Source organism: Aethina tumida, chromosome 4 (assembly GCF_024364675.1).
Source record: "Aethina tumida isolate Nest 87 chromosome 4, icAetTumi1.1, whole genome shotgun sequence".
Taxonomy (NCBI): Eukaryota; Metazoa; Arthropoda; class Insecta; order Coleoptera; family Nitidulidae; genus Aethina; species Aethina tumida.
In genome coordinates, this window is record NC_065438.1 from 26,230,972 (window position 1) to 26,254,123 (window position 23,152).

The following is a 23,152-nucleotide window of genomic DNA, read 5'->3' on the forward strand; positions in this document are numbered from 1 at the left end:
CACTCACGTTATCTGACAAAATAAATGCATGAAGTGGGTGTTCATATTATATATTAGTAATATACAGACAATTAATATAAGTAGTAGTATCTCAAAAAACATTCACAGAAAGGATCTAATTATACATAATCAGATTTTGTTTTTCATTATTCATAAAATCAACTTCAGAATTCACTTTTTTTTGATAAAAAAAGTTTGATCTAAAATTTACCAATAATCAAATACTTTGTGGCGTAACCTTTGGTTTCTATCACTGCTTAGCAACTTTTACACATATAATCTTAAAGTCCCTCCAAAGGGTCAACAAGAATTTGTTTTTGATGTCTTTTGTTCAGATACGACTATTTAACACTTCCCGGAGGTACTCCAATTTTAAACGTGTGTTTTGGATCGTTGCCTTGTTGAAATATTGGATTGGAAACTATCCATTTTACCCCTCACTTGAATCAAGAGGACAAAAGCATCTCTAAACCATAATGATTCCTCCACCATAGACAATAGATCGATGGATCCGATAAAAAATGTTAAGAATTTGAGTACAACCAACCACCAATAGAATAATATTTCATACTTTTGTCCAAATCAAAAAACGTATCCGATAAAAAGACCTAAACAAAAATGATGAACGGCAATACTAGTGTACCGAACGATAAACACATTTTAAAAAATATTTCACACTTATACGAAATTATTAAATGAAAAAATTTAATTGCCTTTCGAACCCTCAGCTATCGTTACAACAGCTAAACAACAATAGCCAAAATAATTGGTTTTAAATATTTTGAAGTGGAAACTTCTTTAGCCGCGTTGGGCACTTTTTGGTAGGAGAAAATCTTATGGGTTCGCGTCACCGACATGCTCGTTCATCAATTGTTCAAAGTTTGGTTAGCAACCATGGTGTTGATAGTGTCGCTTTTTGTTTTTGTTGTTCGTCCTGAATGAAGACAATAGAAAAAAGTTGTTAATTTGGCTGGTAACCTCGATTACTAGACCAACAAATTATGTACTCGAAAACTAGACCTTAAGAATAAAATCTCAAAACTATGGAGTGCGTTACATAGAAAGAATGATGATACTTATTTAACTCTATACTTAGGATGCTGTAGATTTGAGTGCATTTTGAAATCAGGTAACTTGCGTATATCTTATAAGTACAACAATTTTCATTTTAATACAAAATGTGTAGCAGAAGAACGAGATATGCTGTGAACTCACTGGTGAAGGTGGAATACAACAACTACAAGGAAATCACTAGAGACGTTAACCTAGTTACCGAACTGGAAAACATCCATAACTGTCCTGTACACCTAGGCATACTTATAGCTGGATGCTATGGAGAAATCGTAAACACCAGTGAGTTTAAAATATTGCTTGGACTTCTAAAAAGACTGGGACTCTCAGAAAAGGCTTCAGAACACATGATGGTCAAGATCAGCTACTCGGTAGCTGTTTCAACATCGACCATCATACTCAGACGGAAAAACTGTGATAAATATTGTGATAATGGTGTGCAATAACTGAACCTACTCATAAATAAACCAACAATTGTGAACTGTGATAATTTTATATATCTGTAAAATGACGTTATATAATGTAATATTGAAATGTATGTTATATATGTAAATAAACTAGACGATTACGGCTCTTGGAGACGACAATTAAATTTTCTTTAGCTATATTAAACAAATTATGTTGTATAGAACAACAATTTTCACTTTAATACAAAATGTGTAGCAGACATATTTTTTTAATTATTCGGTGTTTTACATTTCCTATAAGAAAAATTCTTTTTACATTATTTGTCATTGAATTTTATAAGATTATACTATTGTAACATGTAAAATACAAAAATTCACATATTTTAAGTAAGTTATTCATAAGAATCAAAAAGTCTCCTCGTGACAATATTTATAACACTGCTGTGACCAGGATTCGAATTGGAGACGACAATTTAACTTTCTTTAGCAATATTAAACTAATTATGTTGTTCACACTATTTATATTTTAGGCCATTACAAGTGTGTAGCAAATTATTCACTATAGTTTAATAAATAAAAGTAAAATACAGATGTATAATATTGAGATTTATAAAATGAAATTTTACATTTATGGAGCTTATTAAATTTAATTTCTAAACTCGAAACAAAAATGAATTTATATTCTTTTCATTAAACATTATTCATCATACATTATCATTTTCATTAATTTTTTAAACATTATGTAATTATAATAAGTAAAACTGGCATCTAGATGTATTTTGAATTAAGTTACAAATAAGAATAAAAAAAATCTCTCCGTGACAATATTTCTAATACTAATCATAATATATAAAATATATATTTTGCATTATCTTGTATAGAAATGTTACTCAAATATTAACGGATAATGACAAAATAAATTAATTACACAGACGTCATTTTCAGATGTCCACTAAATTTATGTTTATTCTACTAACACTTCTCGAGATATTGCCTAGACAGAAGGTTGTGAACGGCCCTTGTAATATTTATTGTATTTTTAGAAAAGGATTTTGGTTAGCTACCTCCAGTTAAAATTAATGATTTAACTTAAGACCCATGTTTTATTTAATATCTTAAATTATGCATTTATTTAATGACTTACTTCATGAGCAACTTTTATGAGTATGTAACAGTTTCAAACATGCAATGTTAAATCAATATTTCCTTGGTTGGTTGCAATTACAAAAGTGCATAAATTATTCAATTTGTACTATAATTAGTTTAATTAGACGTTATAATAATCGCATTAATTTCGATCTATACCATTGTCATTACCTGGAAACTACTAACATGGGTTTAAATGTGATTAAAACAGAATAGCAGTAATATTCAACTAATTTAATCAAAATGTTATGAAGATTATACAAGTTTTTTATTAATTAGTTTTAATTAAATATTTAACTATCTACAAAGACGAGCGTAATTATTCTATATAAATAAAAAATAAATTGCTTTATTATTATTAAGTTAGTACCAATTTATAAAATTAACTAAATATTTTCGTAACCGTTTTAAAATTAATAACTCAAAATTAAATTCCTTTTTGTTTAATATATTACATCTGATTGCTGTGCATAATTATGCAGAAATAATTAAATATAAATTTGACTCTTAATGGGGGAAAGAAATTCTCCATTAGACGTCGACTGTAACCAAAAGCAGAACCGCAGGCGTCCAATTAAATGAATGTGTGTGGTTCCGACGTGGACTCCCGCAAAGCGGAAGTGAAAGTCCCCGTTTTTTACCCGGACCTGTTCGCCACTGGGGTTGGGGAATGGACGAAAGGAGTCTGCCTCGTACATCCGGAAGGAATCCGGAAGTGAGCGTAATCCACGACTAGCTGCGACCCGACAACGACGGGCCAGATGCTCGACCTCCGGATGTTATTATGTCTAATTGTGGGGAACTCAAAGCTGCTGAAACCTGCTCCATCGTTACTTGTACATGCGATTATTCACCTGCATATGCAAGAAATCTTTTACATTTTAGTATGTCTAAGTAAGGGTTCATTAAACAAAAACTTTACAAACAACTATGAATTATTAATATTTTAATATTATATAAAACACCATAAATATCATCACATTAATAAGTCAATATTTTTATATTTTGATGAAAACTTTGAATTGAACTTGAACCAATTGTAACATTTAATATAATTTAGTAAATTTTATAGTTAAATATATTAGTTAAAAAAGACCTGGTCGTCACAATGTTTGTAACATAATCGTGCTTAGCATTCAAACATCGGTTACTACGGCTGAAACGTAGGGCCTTAACCAATAGACGAAGTTAAGCTCCACAAAATTTATAATTATGGAGCTTATTAAACTTCCGCAACTCTAAACAAGAAATAATTTAGTTTCTTCTTATTAAATAATTTTATACTACATTATCATTACCTTTTTAAATTATAATAATTACATTAAGTTTTTTGTTGTTATATAAATCAACTATTTTTATTTTAATTCAGCATGTCTAACATGTAATATATAAGATAAAAATTATTTTCTTTTATTTCGTCACTGAATTTAAACAGTTTAGTAATATACGTAAAATACGAAAGTGTTTATAATTAAAATTAAGTTATTGATGAGAATAAATGATTTAAAAATAATGTGGGTCCCAAGTTCCCCTTACAAAACTGAAATATTTATGGGGGCATTTTGTTTCCAATATGGTTGAGGCAATATGTGTTTGTAGGGTTATGTGGTGGTTTACCGGGCTTAAGTACTAGGATAACCGTTAATAATGTAAGTTAGATGGAGCAGTGTCTTGCTTGGTATCTTCTTTAAAAGAGTATATCCGATACCATCTGGTCCAAGAGTTTTGCTATTTGGCAGTTGTCGCAAAATTTGGTACACTTCGCTTGGGATTCTGAGTAGATTAGCAAATTCATTCTTCTGGATATTCTGTGGGTGAGAATCATGGATGAGTTATTTGCTGTGTGGTATTTTGTTCCGGTGTAAAATTTGTCCTAACCACTAGACGATCACGTATCATTATGTTGTATAGAATAACAATTTTCACTTAATTTCAAAAGGAATAGCAGACATATTTTTTTAATTATTCGGTGTTTTACTTATCCTATAAGAAACATGCCTACTTTTAAAATATTGTTTTCTATTTCTGAAAGTGCTTTAATAAATAACGATTTCTTGAAAATAAATAATATTCTCGATATTAATCTCCACACAAAGAACTTTAAATTTATTGGGATTGTTAGTTTACTTCTACAATTCTAAACAAGAAATAAAATATTATCTTTTTATTATGTTCTTTTATCACAGAATTTTATAAGATTATACTATTGTAACGTGTAAAATACAAAAGTGTACATATTTTAAATTAAGATATTGATAAGGATAAAAAAGTCTCCCCGTGACAATGTTGGTAACATTGCCGTGACCAGGATTCGAACCTGGGTTACTACGGCCACAACGTAGGGTCCTAACCACTAGACGATCACGGCTCTTGGAGACGACAATTAAAATTTCTTTAGCAACATTAAACTAAATATGTTTTATAGAACAATTTTCAGTTAAATACAATATGAGTAGCAGACGCCTTTTTTAATTATTTGGTATTTTACTTGTCCTATAAGAAACATACGTACTTTTAAAAGATTGTTTTCAATTTCTGAAAGTGCTTTAATAAATAACAATTTATAAACAGAAAATAAAGTATTATTTTTCATTATGTTTTTTTGTCACAAAATTTTATGAGATTATACTATTGTGACATGTAAAATACAAAAGTGTATGTTTTAAATTAAGGTATTGATAAGGATAAAAAGACTCCCCGTGACAATGTTGGTAACACTGCCGTGACCAGGATTCGAACCTGGGTTACTACGGCCACAACGTAGGGTCCTAACCACTAGACGATCACGGCTCTTGGAGACGACAATTAAAATTTCTTTAGCAACATTAAACTAAATATGTTGTATAGAACAACAATTTTCACTTAAGCACAAAATGAGTAGCAGACATATTTTTTTAATTATTCGGTGTTTTACTTGTCCTATAAGAAACATACGTACTTTTAAAAGATTGTTTCCAATTTCTGAAAGTGCTTTAATAAATAACAATTTCTTTAAAATAAATGCGATATTAATTTCCACACAAAGAACTTTAAATTTATGGGAAGCATCAGTTTACTTCTGCAATTCTGAACAGAAAATAAAGTATTATTTTTCATTATGTTTTTTTGTCACAAAATTTTATGAAATTATACTATTGTGACATGTAAAATACAAAAGTGTATGTTTTAAATTAAGGGATTGACAAGGATAAAAAAGTCTCCCCGTGACAATGTTGGTAACACTGCCGTGACCAGGATTCGAACCTGGGTTACTACGGCCACAACGTAGGGTCCTAACCACTAGACGATCACGGCTCTTGGAGACGACAATTAAAATTTCTTTAGCAATATTAAACTAAATATGTTATATAGAACAACAATTTTCACTTAAGCACCACAAAATGAGTAGCAGACATATTTTTTTAATTATTCGGTGTTTTACTTGTCCTATAAGATACATGCCTACTTTTAAAAGATTGTTTCCTATTTCTGAAAGTGCTTTAATAAATAACAATTTCTTGAAAATAAATATTTTCGATATTAATCTCCACACAAATAACTTTAAATTTATTGGGATTATTATTTTACTTCCGCAATTCTAAACAAGAAATAAAGTATTATTTTTTCATTATGTTCTTTTGACACAGAATTTTATAAGATTATACCATTGTAACATGTAAAATACAAAAGTTCATATATTTTAAATTAAGGTATTGATAAGGATAAAAAAGTTTCCCCGTGACAATGTTGGTAACACTTCCTTGACCAGAATTCGAACCTGGGTTACCATGGCCACAACGTAGGGTCTTAACCACTAGACGATCATGGCTTTTGGAGACGACAATTAAACTTTCTTTAGCAATATTAAACTAAATATGCTGTACAGATCAACAATTTTCATTTAAATACAAAATGAGTAGCAGATACATTTTTTTAATTATTCGAGTTTTACTTTTCCTATAAGAAAAATGCCTACTTTTAAAAGATTGTTTCCAATTTGTAAAAGTGCTTTAATAAATAACAATTTCTTGAACATAAATATTCTTAATATTAACCTCCACACAAAGAACTTTAAATTTATAGGGATTATTATTTTACTTCCGCAATTCTAAACAAGAAATAAAGTATTATCTTTTCATTATATTCTTTTGTCACAGAATTTTATAGGATTATACTATTGTAACATGTAAAATACAAAAGTGTATATATTTTAAATTAAAGTATTATATAAATATTTACGATATTAATCTTTAAATTAATTTATGGAGATTATTAATGTTACTTCCGCAATTTTAAACAAGAAATAAAGTATTTTCTTTTCATTATGTGCTAAATTGAGGTTATATTATTGTAATATGTTAAATACAAATGTACATTTTAAATTAAGTGAAGAATAAATGATTAAATAAATTTTAGTTGTCACATTTATTAATTAAAAGAAAGTCCTAATTATTAAAATTGTATAATAAACAGCATTTTGCTTTAAAATAAATGTTTACCAAACAAGCTCCACAAGATGAATTTTACAGGTTTTTACTTTATTAAATTTATTTCTCTGTAACTCTAAACATGTAAAGAATTATTTTCTATTTTCATTGTTATCCTATTTGAGAGTACAACTTCATTAAATTTTAAAAGTTGTATCATTATAATAAGTATATACATATAATTTAATTAAAGTTACAAAAACAAAAGAGATTTTCTTCAAGATAACATTTGATACAAACACAACTGTAAAGTATGGCTATAATCATTAGAAAATCGCTGTTTTTGGAGAGCATAATTAAACACAATGTAATTGTGATACGGTTAAGTGAGCAGTGTTAATTAATATCAAGTTATTCATAATATAAATGGTTCTCCATTAAAATGAAGTTATTACACTCATCATTTCAGTAATGAGAAATTAAATAAACTGAAATATTCAATAGATATCTCAATGACGTTCTTTCGAAACACCATACAAGGCTAATAAATTCTATAACGCTAACTGTAAATATACAATCCATATTTTTTCATATTTTTGCTTCGATTCATGTGGTTGATATCTATACTCGGTCGAATAAAATTTAAATCAAAAATTTGACTCCTTACATTTTGTTTTGAGCATATATGAAAATCTTATAAATCCAACTGTAAAAGTAATAATAGTACTTATTTATGTTTGTTGTTGACACACGCTCCATTTAAATTTATGTGGTGGATGATTTATACTAGGCAAAGCAAAACTGAATATCATTCAGTAGGCTCAATCGACAAAGATTCCATGTAATTTTTTTTTTTTTTCAATTTTCTCATCAATCATATTCCATTGCTCATTTTTATTTAGCTCATACCAAATATATGAAATATTTGGTAATGGACCGATACATCAACTGAACTAATGTGCTCTATTAATCAGGACCGCCTGGTGGTGATGATATTCGGAAATCACTTTTCTAGTCTGCATTATAATTTCATCCAGTTGTGCATTATTAACGCGATTCAAAATACATATATCAAAGAGAATTTATATCGTTGGCTTGTTGATGTTGACATAAAACAGATTGTATATTATTTAGTGGTTTAATTTGGATAAACTCCAATGTAATTACTCACATTTTGAATTACGAATTGTCAAACTGTTTTGATTTACATATTTTACGTTGTCTATGAAATATTTGGTTGTTTTACAATTTTGTTTATCATTATTTGATAAACGTGCAGTAAATTTTGTAAAATCGTGTGTTTCTTTTGTTAATAATTCTTTATACGGATTGCCAAACAGTTGTTTTTATTTATGGGTCGTCCTTAAAGTTTCAAAGTAAAGGAAACATTAAGAATGATTTTTTATATACACATTGACAATATATTAATTTCTTTTTGGTATTAATCATAATTTGATTAAAAAAAATCCTTATCAATCTTTGAACAAGTATTCAAGTTTTTTTGAAAATAAATATCTTTATAAAATTAAAAAAAAAAGATCTTAATAATTTCCGATAACCAATTCAAGTTTACAGAACAGCAGCTTTATGATTTCAAATTATATTTAACAAAAGAAACTTTTTGCTTTTAACTACTTATTTTGCACATGAGTTAATCGCGCTGTTACAGTCTTTAAGAAGTAACAACGACCAAATATCAAAAAGTTTTAATTTTATTTGCACTTTGCGTCAAAGCAATTAAATAATGATAAAAGTTTCTAAAAGTAGTCGAAGTGTAAACGTATTATTTATGTATGGCTCATTTCGGACCCCACTTGATGAACTTAAACAAGCTTTTGTCACAAATTAACTTCTTTTCAAACATCTTAAATTAGTGAGTGGTGTCCTTTAGTCGACAGTTTCCAAGTGTAAACTTCGTTTTTTTATGAAAAGAAAATTTACACGGAGTTTTCCAATTGGGAAAAGTTAAGAACTTGACTCCAAGCAATTCGAATAATGATAATAATAGTATATGTAGACTTGACTTTTAGGGTTGAGTGTAGGTGTGTATGTACTGTTGAACTCAAAAAATTATTTATATTTTATTATCATTTTACCTAATAGAGATCTATTATTAACATTTTTGTTAATCAAACAATTATCCACATATTACGTAATAAAATATCCTAGAATGTCAGAATGTGATTTGAATGAAAAAAAATAAACATAACTGGAGCATGAAATAAATATTTTTCAGATTTTGTTCATAATTTTATTAGACATTTTTATTAGATCCTTACTCATTTTGTAGGATATTAAATTCAATGAAGAACTTTTTAATAAAAAAGTACCCTAATCTTTTGACAGAAAAAATGATATAGTAAACCTCTGGTCACTTATAAAACAATTTTATGGCCCCCATAGAATTTCATATTGTCCATCTCTTGAGCTACTATTCATTAATATTAAATCATAAAACTAGGCTTGTTGTACACTGTTGTACAAACTCAATCCAAATGATACTTAGTTATAGCATAGTATGTGGTCGTGAGATTGGAGAGAACTTTATTTATTACTCAATAATGATGTCAGTTTCAGTTCAAGTTCAAAGTTTATAGAAGTATATGTTATTGTGATAGAATGATTGATAAATTTAAGTCAGTTTCTACTATAAAAGTTGTACCATTCATTGTAAGTTATTTATATATTTAAGTAATTAAAATTATTAAACATTTGTCACTAATTTTTATTTATAGACTTAATTTGTTTGTGTGTTTTTAATTAAATACATTTTTCCCAAATTGACTGTTTATTATAAGTATTTTTAGACCAGGTCGAAGAAAATGACTTGGGTGACTATATCAATTTGTGTAATAACTATTTTATTCATTTATTTATTTTTTGACCAGTGACATTTTTATCTAATATGTGAGCTCTGTATTTTGGGATATAGTATATTAAAAAAGTGTCCAGTAAATATCGCTTGTCACAATAAAGCAACGACAACAAGTTTCTACGTATATAATTTAGTTTGTCATTGCCAGCCATTTAAATAAAATAATTTTTAAAAGAAATTATCAGATTGAAATTGGACACTGCGAAGTTTATGGAGATTGCATTTTCTTTATCAACCTTACTATACTGAACAGTCAAATTCAAATGTGGCATGTGAGTCTTTTAAATAAGGTTACCATTATTTTTCAATGGACAAAATTATAGCAATTTTTTTCTTTTATTGCTCTCCATGAATTTCAAATGTGCCATGCAAGTTTTCCAAATATGTTTACCACTTCAAAAACAATTGAAAAAATGCAGGATATCGTATTAAGCAATCAGAGAGTAAAAATGCATCTCAATTGACTGGATACAGAATATTTTAACCTATTTATAATATATGTATATTAAAAAGTTTTCCATACGGTACTTGCCGTCATTCCTCATAATTAACAACAATCATACAAATTTGTCAACTTCAGAAGTATATGTGAATTAAGCGCATCCACCATATTTCCAAATTTGAAAAAATGGCTTGACGAGGAAACATTGGCCCCAATAATGGAATCTCTTCTAAAACGAATACTTATTTAGAAGAATTGAAGCAATACTATATTTTAAGGAACTCAAAAGTTGGCTTAAGTGTATCAAACCCTCAAAAAAAATATTTAAATTTTAACATATGTGATATCAAAGAAATATTTTTTAAGATAAATATCTTATACTACATGAAAAATGCATGTAGAAAATATTTATCGTCAGTTAAAAAATAAATAAGTAAAAATATTATCATACTAACTTTTCGATATTTCAGAAACAGTTACATCTATCAAAATGTTTGCTATAACCAATTAAAGAATAATAATAATTTGTACACTTAAGCCACGTTTTCTCTCTCTCTCTGGTGTGAATATACACAAAACATTAATTAATACTGATCAATTTACATTGATGAAATTCTTAGTTAAAACAACTTAAATTATTCAAAATTAATCAACACAAACATACGCTTTGTATGAATGCAAGGAAAATCAATTAAACCCAGATTGATTGAACTTTGGTGGAGTAACGGAAAATGGTTCCGTTAATTACACCTTGCATATATTGTAATAACAGGTGAGGATAACTTTCCTTTGAAATTAATCAAAGTTAAATATTTTGCCGTGGAACAGTTTGTTTGGGAAAGTTTCCACGTTGTCTTAACGTTATAAACGTTTCCACAAACCTCGATATTCAATCAATATTGTAAAATTTAACAAGTCATTTACATGTTAAAAGGTAAATATACTGCGTTTAAAAAACGCAACATCTAGATTTAATTAATTTATTTCTATATACATAGAATTATATAGATTTTTAAAGATTAAATCTGTGTCTTGACATTAACACTTTATGTAATATACTTTTTGTTTTATAATTTTTACCCATCTCCGTAGCATTGATCATTTTTAGAATATACAAGTCTATATTCCTTCATTCTTGAATTGCTGTGATGAATACATTCAAATTTCTACATGTTTGTGTCTGGAGATTGGGACGGGTAAGAGTAATCATCTGTTCTTTGGTCTTTTAACCAATCCGTCACAAGTTTTGGGTGTAACTATCATTTTTTCAAACAGCAGAATAATTTTTTAATAAATTAAATTTAGACATTGGTCTCTATCTAGAGATTGTGATTCTAAGCAAGTCAAAATTGACCTTTCACATTTTTAATAACAATCAGGGATTTCCTTGTAGGTCTGACACCTACAAACCACCATTCACTTCTCACAGTCCTTGAATTAATTTCAAGTTTTTTTCAGGTTGGTTTTTATTCTAGTTGAAAGATTTATGCTTTTTGTCATTTAAATTATCCAATTATCCGTTTTCATTCAAGTTTTTTTTAACTTTTTCAATAGTTATAATTTGGCCAGTTTTTCTGAATTTTTTAACAATACGAAAAACGATTGACTTATTTAGCAGTACACTCGGTCTCCTTCGTTCTTGGCAACGCTGAAATATAATTTTTCTTACAGTTTCAATTCGACCAATGATTAAATAATTATAATAAACAAAAGACCACTAGTAAATAATGGATTTAAATTCACAGAGAGAAAAGAAAGTCATAAAGTAAAAAGTTGTTATAATTTTGTCCATTGAAAAAATACTCAATTTTTTAAAGAATTAAATTAATAATTAAACTAATAAACATTGCAGTTACTGGCATATAATTCAAGGATAAATAAGTTATTCCGTCGGCAGACAGCTAAATTGTATAATAAACGAGAACTACCACGGTTGGAGTGGTACTAATTTATTATAAAATATTTTAAGAATTTTGTAATCTCGCATTTTCTGACACGTTTCACATAGTACTATATAGACGTGTACATTGTTTTAACAAAATTACATTTATGGTTGGTTTCACGTTTCCCAAATGTTTGTTAAAGCGGTATTTCCATTATGTTTAAAATATTATATTACAATAGAGATTTGGTCGTCAATTTTTATTTGCACTTCAATGAAATTTTGATGGTTGAATAACAGAGGCACTTGATTTTTCATTTTAGTATGTAAAATTGTGAAATATTTATTTATAAAAATATTACATTTAAAATAATATAAAAACATAATAGTCATTCAAAAAATATAGTAGTCATTCAATTCCATTTTTTAAAAATACTGATTTTCTAGAGCTCAATATATTGGAAGTTGTATGAACTGTAGACAATTAAATTTCTCATTTGTAATTTTCGCTTTACACGACATATAATTAATGATTTAATGGTTATATTTTGTAATGTGAATGAAATTATGTTTATACTATTATTAGCATATATTTGTGACCACAATTTTTTAATTTAAAAATAATTGAAATTATTTATTTACTATTTTATATTGTGTATTATTTTTTGTAAATGAATAATGATTTTTAATTACTATAAGAAGCAAAAAAAAATTGTTAAGTGCCAAAGTCAACATATTTTGTCTAAATAAATTAATATAATACTAAATATATGTGAGGGCCTATCTGACTCATAGTGATACACGAAGTGATTTACATGTGCATGTTACCATAAATTACTCAGATAAACATGAAATATTACCATCAATTGTGCAGAAGGTTCATTTTTGAAGTAGATATTAAACAAAAGGGTATTCCAATAGGAATTACCATATTAATAATATTCTAAAATATTATACACGGTGTTTGCTACATTTTGTTGATAATAAAGAATAGAGAAATTTAAGTTAATCAGTCCTTGTGTGAAAAATTTTTGAAAAAATTAAATATCATAATAGGAAATTGATTAAAAAAGTAATCACACTTATAATAATAATAATAATATAGAAACCTTTAAGAAGTGAAAACTCATTATTATTCGATTAATTTGGAAAATCATAAACACTGTAAATGTATAGCCCATTTTTTTTTGCTGAAACATTACAATTTAAAATATTCATTCACACGTTTCATTATACAGATAACTGCCTAGTTTTTCACGATTATTTACAATTATATTAATTATTTTATTTTAATGTAAAATATTATATTTTATAAGAATATTAACCTATTATAAAATGATAATTAATTAAAAAAATAAACAAAAATCTTATAGCATAAAGTGTCAGAAGCTCATTGACAGGTCGTGGCATCGATTATCGACATTTTCTTGTGGTATCTCATTCCAGGCAGACTGAATCTGACGTACATGGAGGGCACTTAAATTCGTTAAGCATTGCCCCATCATATTCCACACATGTTCGACTGGGGAATATTTGGAAATATAGATGGCCAAGTGTATAGTAAATTCACGTAGGGAGTTTCTCAGAAGTTTAACGTATTCCTGACAATATGTGAACAGGCATAATCTTGTTGAAAAATTAGTCCAAGATTCCATCATCCTCATATAGCTGGGACGTTACGTTGACTGCTTCCATAAGCAATAATACCCCATACCATTAACCCATAGTGTTGTGAACATGCCTCTCCACAGCAAAGCGGGGATCACGTCTTTCTGCGCGTTGTAGTTTTACTAACACATGACAATCGTGCATACCCAAGCAAAGGCGTGATTCATCACTAAAAACAATGTGATTCCATTCCTCATCCCACTATTGACTAAGTTTACTGCTATAGGTAAGACCAAAAAACGGTGACAACTCCGTAAGCCAAAAGGCCTTATACGGAGATAAACAGATCGAATACCAATTTTCATAAATTCATAAATTCATACTGTCCCTTAAAGCCAATAAACTAAGACCTCTTGCTCTACCTCTTCTACCGTCTTCACTCCATGACTGCCAACATCGCATCATTTCTGTTCAAGCGCCGCGCTTTTTTTTAAATGAAATTCCTGCTTTATGGAGGACCATTATTATATCTCTATCAAACTCGGTTAATTGGTTTAAATTTATTATTCTTCGTACTTTAGCATGTTAAACGTTTAGTATAAATTACTGAATAGAACTAATTGTGGCAAAAACTGAGTACAAAATAAAGTAAAAAACCGACAATACGTTTTCCGATTAACTTCAGTTCTTATTTCAACATATCTTAATACGTTCTGGGTTTAATGTTTTTTTACAGGCAGTGTAAAATATTATTTATTTATATGATTTAATATTGTTTTCGTGATTAGATTATTTTTTTTTTCTTTTTACTACATTTTATAGTAAGTAACATTGATACAATAAATTTACATAATCTTTGGAACAACCCTTTTTTTAAATACATATATGCACTGGAAATATGTATGACCTTCCTTTGATAAAAGTTCAAAAATGAATTTTCACCATTCATAACATTTATCAAACATATGAATTATTTGCTTAACTTTGTGAAATTGTAAATGGATATGCTATTGATTTTGAACATAAATATTCATGATTTCGTATAGTTTTCCCAGTTAAATCATTTAAATTCTTTTAGCAGTTTTAAATATTTAATTTGTAATTGATATAAATTATTTATAATCACAACCGCATTTTCTTTTATTTTAGTGCAATAAAATTTGCACATTTTATTTTAAATAAATATCAACAGAGAAAACAAAACAGTTCTATATTCTGCAACCAAAAGTTAGAGATCTGAACCTCATGTAAGACTAAAAATACACACAATTTCCTGTTGGTGGATCTTTAAATGATTAAAAACACAAAATTGAAAACAGCCAACTGAACCGTTCAGCCTGAAAAAACGCAATAAATCAACTTAAACATTTTATGTATAATATAAAAATCTTATAAGAGGGAAAGCTTTAGGAAAAAGATTGACGCAGTTAAACTAATAATGCGAAGAAGAGGATTTAAAATATCTTGCGGTTTAAATCTTGACATTTACAGTCAATGTGCTACCGACATTTTAGGTCTGTTGTCCTTGCGAAGAACCCATATTTCATCCAGAAATTCAATACGGATATTACTACAATTTAATTCGATGAAAATCTTGGATTTCCAGGTCACAAGAAAAGAGATTTCCCACCGTTAAACTAAAAACCACAAGGAAAAGGGATTTAAACTAACCTTTGTCTTTAGCCGTAGCTTCCCCACGTGTACAGTTTCTGTTCCTTCTGCTTTCTATTTGCGAAATAAAATCAACATTACGGTTGTTTGCTTTGATAACAAATTACTTAGATATAGGCTACTGTTGAAATGTTTTTACAATGTATTAAGTTAAATTGATGGGACTGGAAACTGCCCACTGAGATAATATTTAATCCAGTTAATTTGTTTTCTTTTTATGTAGACTGATGATAAGTAAACGCAATTTATCAAGGAAATTAGCTTGTGTGACACTCAACTTTTAAAATAAGTATGGTGTGTAAAACTATGCGGCAACTTCGTTGTACTCTTTAAAATATAAATTAAATTTAAATTAAAAATGAGGACAATCATTCTTTTTTGTTTTATTATGCCTGATAGCCATGAGTATTTGAAAGTCGTGATCAAATTAAGACTTCTAATGTCTGAATGCCACCGTATGCTAATAGGTGCAATTTAAGTTTTTTTACATTTTTCCCATTTTCCACGCAAATTATGGTTATTCCGCTCTGGTCGTAATGACAAGTCATTATACTTTTATCGTAAAGCTCGCATGAAAAGCAGTCATTACATCTTGTATCGATAATTTAAGAGGGTCCTAAATGTAGCGGGAAAATTCGTGAAAGCGCCGTGTTCCTTATCTCACCTGTATTATCTTAAATGGAGAAGTGATGCTAAATACTTTTTTTCACAATTGGTTAACATTGTGTGCAATAATTTATAACAATATTTTTTAAGAGTCTCATTGTAGTATTTTCAGCAAAGACAGTTATATAAACGTATATACTATTTTTGTGATCTTCAAATTCTAAAGTTTACTTTGATATTTTTTATTACTTGTATGTTCATATTTGCAGTTATTTCTATAATTTATGAAATTCCGTTATAGTTGTATTTAATTTTAAAATATTTTAATGTATGTTATTTAACATTTATTTTCTTGTTTTATTTATTTCTATTTATATCCTGTTTTTATCATGTGCATTATTTTATATTTACAAAAACTGACATTTAAAATTTAAGTATACCTCAATTTCTATTATTTACTTGTTTATTTTCTCCCTTTTTCATGCACGTTTAACATTATTATATATTTTAAAATTTACGTATTTAATTAATTGATATAAGATTGATTAAATACCACGTTTCTATTTGTTGTTGCATGTTGTCTTAAAAGCTGTAATCATTATTTATCTAGTATATACTAGATAACAAAATTTTTTTTTATTTAGGAACTTATTTTTATATATTTTTAGAATTTTTAATAAGCATTTTTAATATTTTCAATTAGTTACATGTAATAATTTAATATACTTTAATTTCTGTTAATATACTAATTTTTTTTATTTTTATTTACGTTGTTGTTAAAATATATTTATTTATTCAATATAACCTGAAATATATTATGTTTTCTAGACTTTTTGTTACAGATATCATATTATTTCATTAAATATTGAAAATCAAATTTGACTTTTTTTAATAGGATTACCTCCAAAAATAAAATTTAATATTTTTATTACCCAAGTTATTAATTACAGATTATAGAAAAAAATTATTTTGTTACCCATTATACTACTATACTTTTAAAAAAATAATTCTTTAATTTAATTTTGTTACAAATATTTATAATTTTTAATTTTCAGATTTGTACATAATTTTCAATTATTTTAACAATTTATGACTGTTATGATTTATGACGATATTTATATTTAATCACTTAAAATATTTTAATTGCTTTTATTTAAATATTTATTTTTTTGTTTCTCTTTTATTCATATATTATTTTATATTTTTAAATATATATTTTTAATATCTATATTTAAATTGTTATGTTAATATTTTATATTTACCTAATTATTTTACACTTAATACTTATTTTTATAGATTATATTTTTGAAATGTAAAATTTCTTGATATATCAGTTTTAAAATAAGATGTAAAAATTAAATCTAGCACCCTTAAAAAATGTAAGTAAATAATTATTGTAAAGTTATTTGAATTACAGTTCTTTACGTTGTTGCTAAAATAAATTATTAATTAATATTAACTATAGACTGAAATATTTTATTTTTTCTAATCCTTTTGGTATATATTAGTTTCCTTTTTACTTTTAGTAACCATATTACCTCATTAAATATTAATGAAATTAATATTTATTTCTGAGATTTTATTTAAAAAAATAAGAACCACTTCAAAAAGAATAGTTAGTGTTTGTTACAAAAGTTATAAAATAGGTAATTAATTATTAGTTGTGGAAAACAATTTAGTTAGTTATTTAGCTTTTTAAAATCTTAATTGTATCGTCGGTTTTTTTCTTCAGTTACCCACTATATCTTGGGAAAATTTTCTTTCGATGAATTAAAAATTAATAACAATAATTATTATTATTTTTCAGACTTTCTGTTATTTATTTTCTAATTACTTTTTTATTCTTACATTATTATTTTACGTTTTTAAATATATATTTTTAATATTCATATTTAAAATATACCTTAATTTATTATATTTACATAAAATACATATGTTTATATCAAATTTCTTTATATTTCCATTTTGTTTTAGTTCTTGCGTGTTTGATCAAATAAAACAATTTTAATAATTATTATTTTTTTATATTTTAATCATAGGTGAAACAATTTTAACGTTATTGCTCATATACCATAAATTTATATATATAATATTTTTAAATTATACATATTCTACAGGGTAGAATGGTATACTTATGTGGCTTAATGGGTGTTTAATATTTTAATTCTCTTTTCCTCTTACCTTACTTTTACCAAATGATTTTTTATTTCACACATTTTTAAATATCTCAGAAACAAACGAGAATAGGCAAATTATATCATTCCAGAATTTTAGGTAGAATTATAGATATTATCTATGTTTTGTTTTTATTTTTAATTTTATATCTTAATATGAAATGTGTACTGTTTGACTCCTCATTTCACACATATTGTAAAATTTTTAAATGGTTAAATGTTTGTATACTTATACAAATATAATAGTACAATCAATAGTAGTAGTAAAGCGTAAAAGAATAACATTGATAAATTGTTTCAGGACGGTGGTACATTACGTCGAGGCGTAGTGAGACGATGGACGAGCCTGAAACAACACCCCCGTACCGGTGCCGAGCCGCTTGCGGAGTCGGGAACTGGAACGGGCAGCTCCACATCGACGCCCTCATCGACGGCAAACACGAGTCCGTTGCCTGCGGCCTCAACCTGCGTTGAAACGGTTCGGAAGAGCAATTGGCAGGTCATCGAGCACTTTAGTAGCAAAGAAAAGGGCAGTCTCTCTTCGAGTTTGATTGCGGTAAGATTTATCGTCGTGTAATTTATATTTTTTCTACTTTTTACTTTTTTAATGCGAAAACTTTAGCGGGAAGATAAGATAATATCCTAACATACATATGTAAGTAAGTGAAAGTTATTAAACACTCGAAAGATCCTTAAATGAGCACCCTGCCTATTACATAAGAATTAAGTGATTAGGTTTACTAAGACCAAATTAAATTATTTTCGAGGGTTCAACTATTCTGAGAAAGCCTATAAAGGTACGCTTAATCTTACGGACATAAAAGGTTAATCACTAAAAGGTGATAAAGAATCCCGAAAACCACTATATATAAAGAATTTTATTACGAGAACAACGTAAAAATGCAGTTAAAAGGATGATGTATACATGAAATCTTAGTAATTATGATTTTAACAAACTGAAGACCGAACAAAATTATTTTTCATAATCTGTAATATAATACATTTTTTATGTATATTAACTTATTTTGTTTCTGAAGTAAATTGACAAAAAATGGTATCTTTCTACTTAATAATGAAAAAACATGGCACCATTAAAAAGGAATCTAATATGTAGCTAGAAAGTTCTAAAAAAATAATATAGTGCAGATTACATTAAATAAAAAATTAGTAATTTAAATTGCCTGGCAGAAATTAAGGATATTGTCAATAAATTATAAACAGATTAGAAAATTGATATTATTTATTTTATGAATTAAACACATACAGTAATTTACAAAAAACATTATTTACCTCTAAAAATATTAAAAAAATATTTTGCCTTAATCGACGATTGTAACCTTAATAAGGCGTATGTCCACCATTGGCATCAATTATTGCTTGACACCTGTAGGACTCTACTAATTTATTAACATAATTTTGAGCTATTTCTTCCTACAATTGTGATAACAATACATAAAGTTGTTGAAGAATCTGTGGAGGTGATAGGTGATTCGAAAGCCTTCTTTGTAGCATGATCCAGGCATACTCGATGAGAATGAGGTCTGGGGAGGATGGTGGTAACGCCAATTGAGGAATTCCTCGCAAATTTCGACTTTCTTCGACAATTGCAGCTCTATGTGGTCAAACATTAACGTATAGACTTTATTTTATAAAGAGGCAATTTTTACTTGAAATATTTTGTTACTTATTTATTTATTTAGATAATAAAAACCTAAAATAAAAAATGTCGTTTTTGTTAATATAAGTAAGTCAGACGGTTTAGGAAAGGGTACAATTTTATTGTGTTATTATTTATTTAATTTTAAGTTATATGCCGCGCAGTTTATTTTGACAACATAAAAATTAAAGGAGATTTAAACAAAATTGTTAACATACCAATTGTGATTAATTTAATTTGATTATAACATTAATAACAATTAATTAAATAAAGTGTTGCAGTCAATCAAATAAGTAATAATAATTGTAATAATAAAATTAAGCTGTACCAAAACTTTTGAAGAAACTAATAAATAACTTTAAAAGGCTCCAAGCTTTTTAGTTCAATCTAAATTTTAATAATTTTTTCTTTCTACTATAAAAAATATGATTGTATGTAATGTACAAAATTTATTTACAAGCGATAATAGATTATTTCGTTATTAAATTTAATATATGCAACTTTTACCATATAATAAACGAGATACAAGTGATGAAACATTTTAATTTTTCCTTCATAATTGAGTTGATAATCTGTCTCAAATTTGATCTAATGGGAAGACAACTGATCACAAACTCTACAAATCACTTTACGGAAAGTTAGTTCCCAACAGTTTAATACAACACTTCTTTGTTATTAAACTGTTGGGAACTAACACTTTGTATAGTGTGGTTTACACGATAGCACTTCAGTGAATTGCGAATTTAATCTAAATGAAAATATAATTACTTTGGTTTACAAATTATACAATTATTATGACTAGATTGATTGTTTATTATTACAAAAGAATAAGATCTCTTTAGCTTTTTTAGCTTTTTATGATCACCCTTAGCGACTCTACTTTTAAAACTAATCTAGAACATTTTGTTTTACTTATTTACTCTTTAATTTAAAATAAGAATAGCTGTTACCTTTTTGTCCAAAATGTATTTATATTCCCATTATGATTTTAATAGATATATGATACGATTTTTTTTCCACAATAATTATGATAAACAGAACTCCTTCGTAAAATAATATTATTCTCTTTATTTGGAGTATAAAAAATTTTTTTGTTAGCTAAAAAAATGAAACAAGTAGAAACGAAATGTACGAAATATATTACATGTAACAATAGATAGTAATTTGCCACATAAATTCCATGTATTTATGCAGCTTTTAAATAAACAAATTTTTGAATATTCGATAATTTTTTCTCTATGATAACTGACAAAATTGATTATCTCTCTGAATTTAGATTTAACATTTACATAAAAAACTATCTAAATTTCATTCACGTTCGTTCTCTACAGCTCAACAACAAAGACATATTAAAGGAACCTCTTACAGTAGTTACTGTGTATAATACAATTTACAAGATAGATCCTGTCGTGGTTAAAAAGGATAACCAGAAGATATTTTTATTATCAACTATTAAAATATCGCTTGTTTTCTGTTTGATCAAGGTTTATTTGATCTCTTATTGATTTTTTTTTATTAAAAAGACAACTAACAATTGCCTTCGAAATAATTTTAATTTTTTTTCTGGTAAAGTAGTTAAATTTTTTCAGTTTACAAAAGAAAATAAACTGTGTAATCTTTTGAAATGGATAATTTGAATTTCTTAGATTAAATGATTTAAAAATGTTTTCAACATTTTGACCACTAATATTATTTGAATATTTTTAGCTCTAAGACACTCAGTATATTATGTTTTATATACTTTATAGACATTAAAATAAACAATATTCCATTTTCTGTATTTGATTTCCAAAAAATGCATTTTATGGATTTATATACACTTCATTCGGTTTATTTTTAATTTCCCTCTTTGTTTTCCACTGTAAAATGCCTCATAGAGACATTCTTCTGAAGATTTTGCATCTATAATTGTAATATTGGAACATGGCAATATGAGTCAACAAAAAGTAGTCCAAATGTATAACGTCTCAGATAATGTAGTAAGTCACGTTTGGAATCATTATAGTTTCGTTTACTCAAGAACAAATTTGTAGACGACAAGGCCTGACAAATTCACATTTGAAACCACCAGCCTCAAAATTTCGAAGAGTTTGCTTATAATCTTAGAGAAGAATATCGTGAATTTATCCGTTCACTCATTTTGAGTACGCCAAGGAGGGTGTTATATAATTTTATTTTATTAGTTTCCCAAGAAATTTGGTGATATTAGTTTTATTATTGGTTTAATAGTTTCGTTTTTTAATTTATTCACATAATGCAATGTAATGTCATTGGTATTCTGATTTTAGAAATGATTCAAATTATTCACTTCAAAAGACGGACAGTGTAGTTAATAATGTAAACATTGCCTTTGAGTCTCTAAAAATACTGACTGAAAATTATTTCCTGTGCATCTTATTTCAAATATCTAATTTTAGAATATATTTAATTTGACACAGTTTAAAAAATATCTACCGCAAGCAACTAAACACATGATTGTAAAAGTAAAACTTCTTTAAAGTTAAACGTTTCAGAAAATCCATGATTTAAAACGTTTTAAATGAAACGCGTGTATGCAAACAGTTTTAAATCCCATGAATTAATTTAAAATGTTAAAAGTAAATTCTATTCTCTCAGACGGTGGAAGTGGTAAAGTGGTTTATTTGAAGTGGTGAATCCTCTTTTTTACTTTTTTTATCCCTTTCTCAGAATGTAAATAGATTATTTTAATCTGGCTGTCAGGCACCCGTTAGCGGTATCCTTTAATGAGCGGTTGGAAGAATTTCTTTTTAAAGTAGCGTGGTGCACGTCAGACTTTTTTATACAAATATTTATTTTGTCCAATTAAATTTTATGAATAACGTATTACTGATGAGAATTGCCTTCGTTAGAACACTCGTGTAAATCGTATAAATAAAATAAATTATGAAAGCAGCGTACAAGTTTTGACCGTACAGGTACTGAAGCATGCTTAATCATTTTGGTTTGAGTAATTATGTAAATTGATTTATTTTTGGCTTAATAACAGCCTAATTGATACAAAATAAACATTTAATTAAATATTTTATTATTTTTATTTAAGAGAAGGAGTAAATATTATTTTAGGCTAATATTGTTTTGTTTGTTGTTTGGATCATAAGCAAGAATTAGAATTTACTTTTGACATTTAACATAACTGAAGTATAAAATTAAACAAAGACTTATTGACTTATAAATATTAGATGCTCC

The 23,152-nt window shown here is 27.1% G+C and overlaps 1 protein-coding gene and 3 non-coding genes across 4 annotated transcripts in view; 1 reads left to right on the forward strand and 3 right to left on the reverse strand.

Annotated features, from left to right (window-relative positions):
• The window catches only part of LOC109594012 (adenylate cyclase type 6), a 158,063-nt gene that overhangs the window by 80,631 nt on the left and 54,280 nt on the right, over nt 1-23,152 (forward strand). The window contains exon 3 of the mRNA XM_049966368.1: nt 18,590-18,844. Coding sequence (XP_049822325.1) covers nt 18,590-18,844 — 255 coding nt within the window. The remainder of the gene's footprint in view (nt 1-18,589; nt 18,845-23,152) is intronic.
• On the reverse strand, nt 4,921-4,992 carry Trnah-gug (transfer RNA histidin (anticodon GUG)). Its single transcript has one exon. It is a non-coding gene; the product is annotated as a tRNA-His (tRNA).
• Trnah-gug (transfer RNA histidin (anticodon GUG)) lies at nt 5,343-5,414 on the reverse strand. Its single transcript has one exon. It is a non-coding gene; the product is annotated as a tRNA-His (tRNA).
• Nucleotides 5,847-5,918, reverse strand: Trnah-gug (transfer RNA histidin (anticodon GUG)). The gene has a single exon. It is a non-coding gene; the product is annotated as a tRNA-His (tRNA).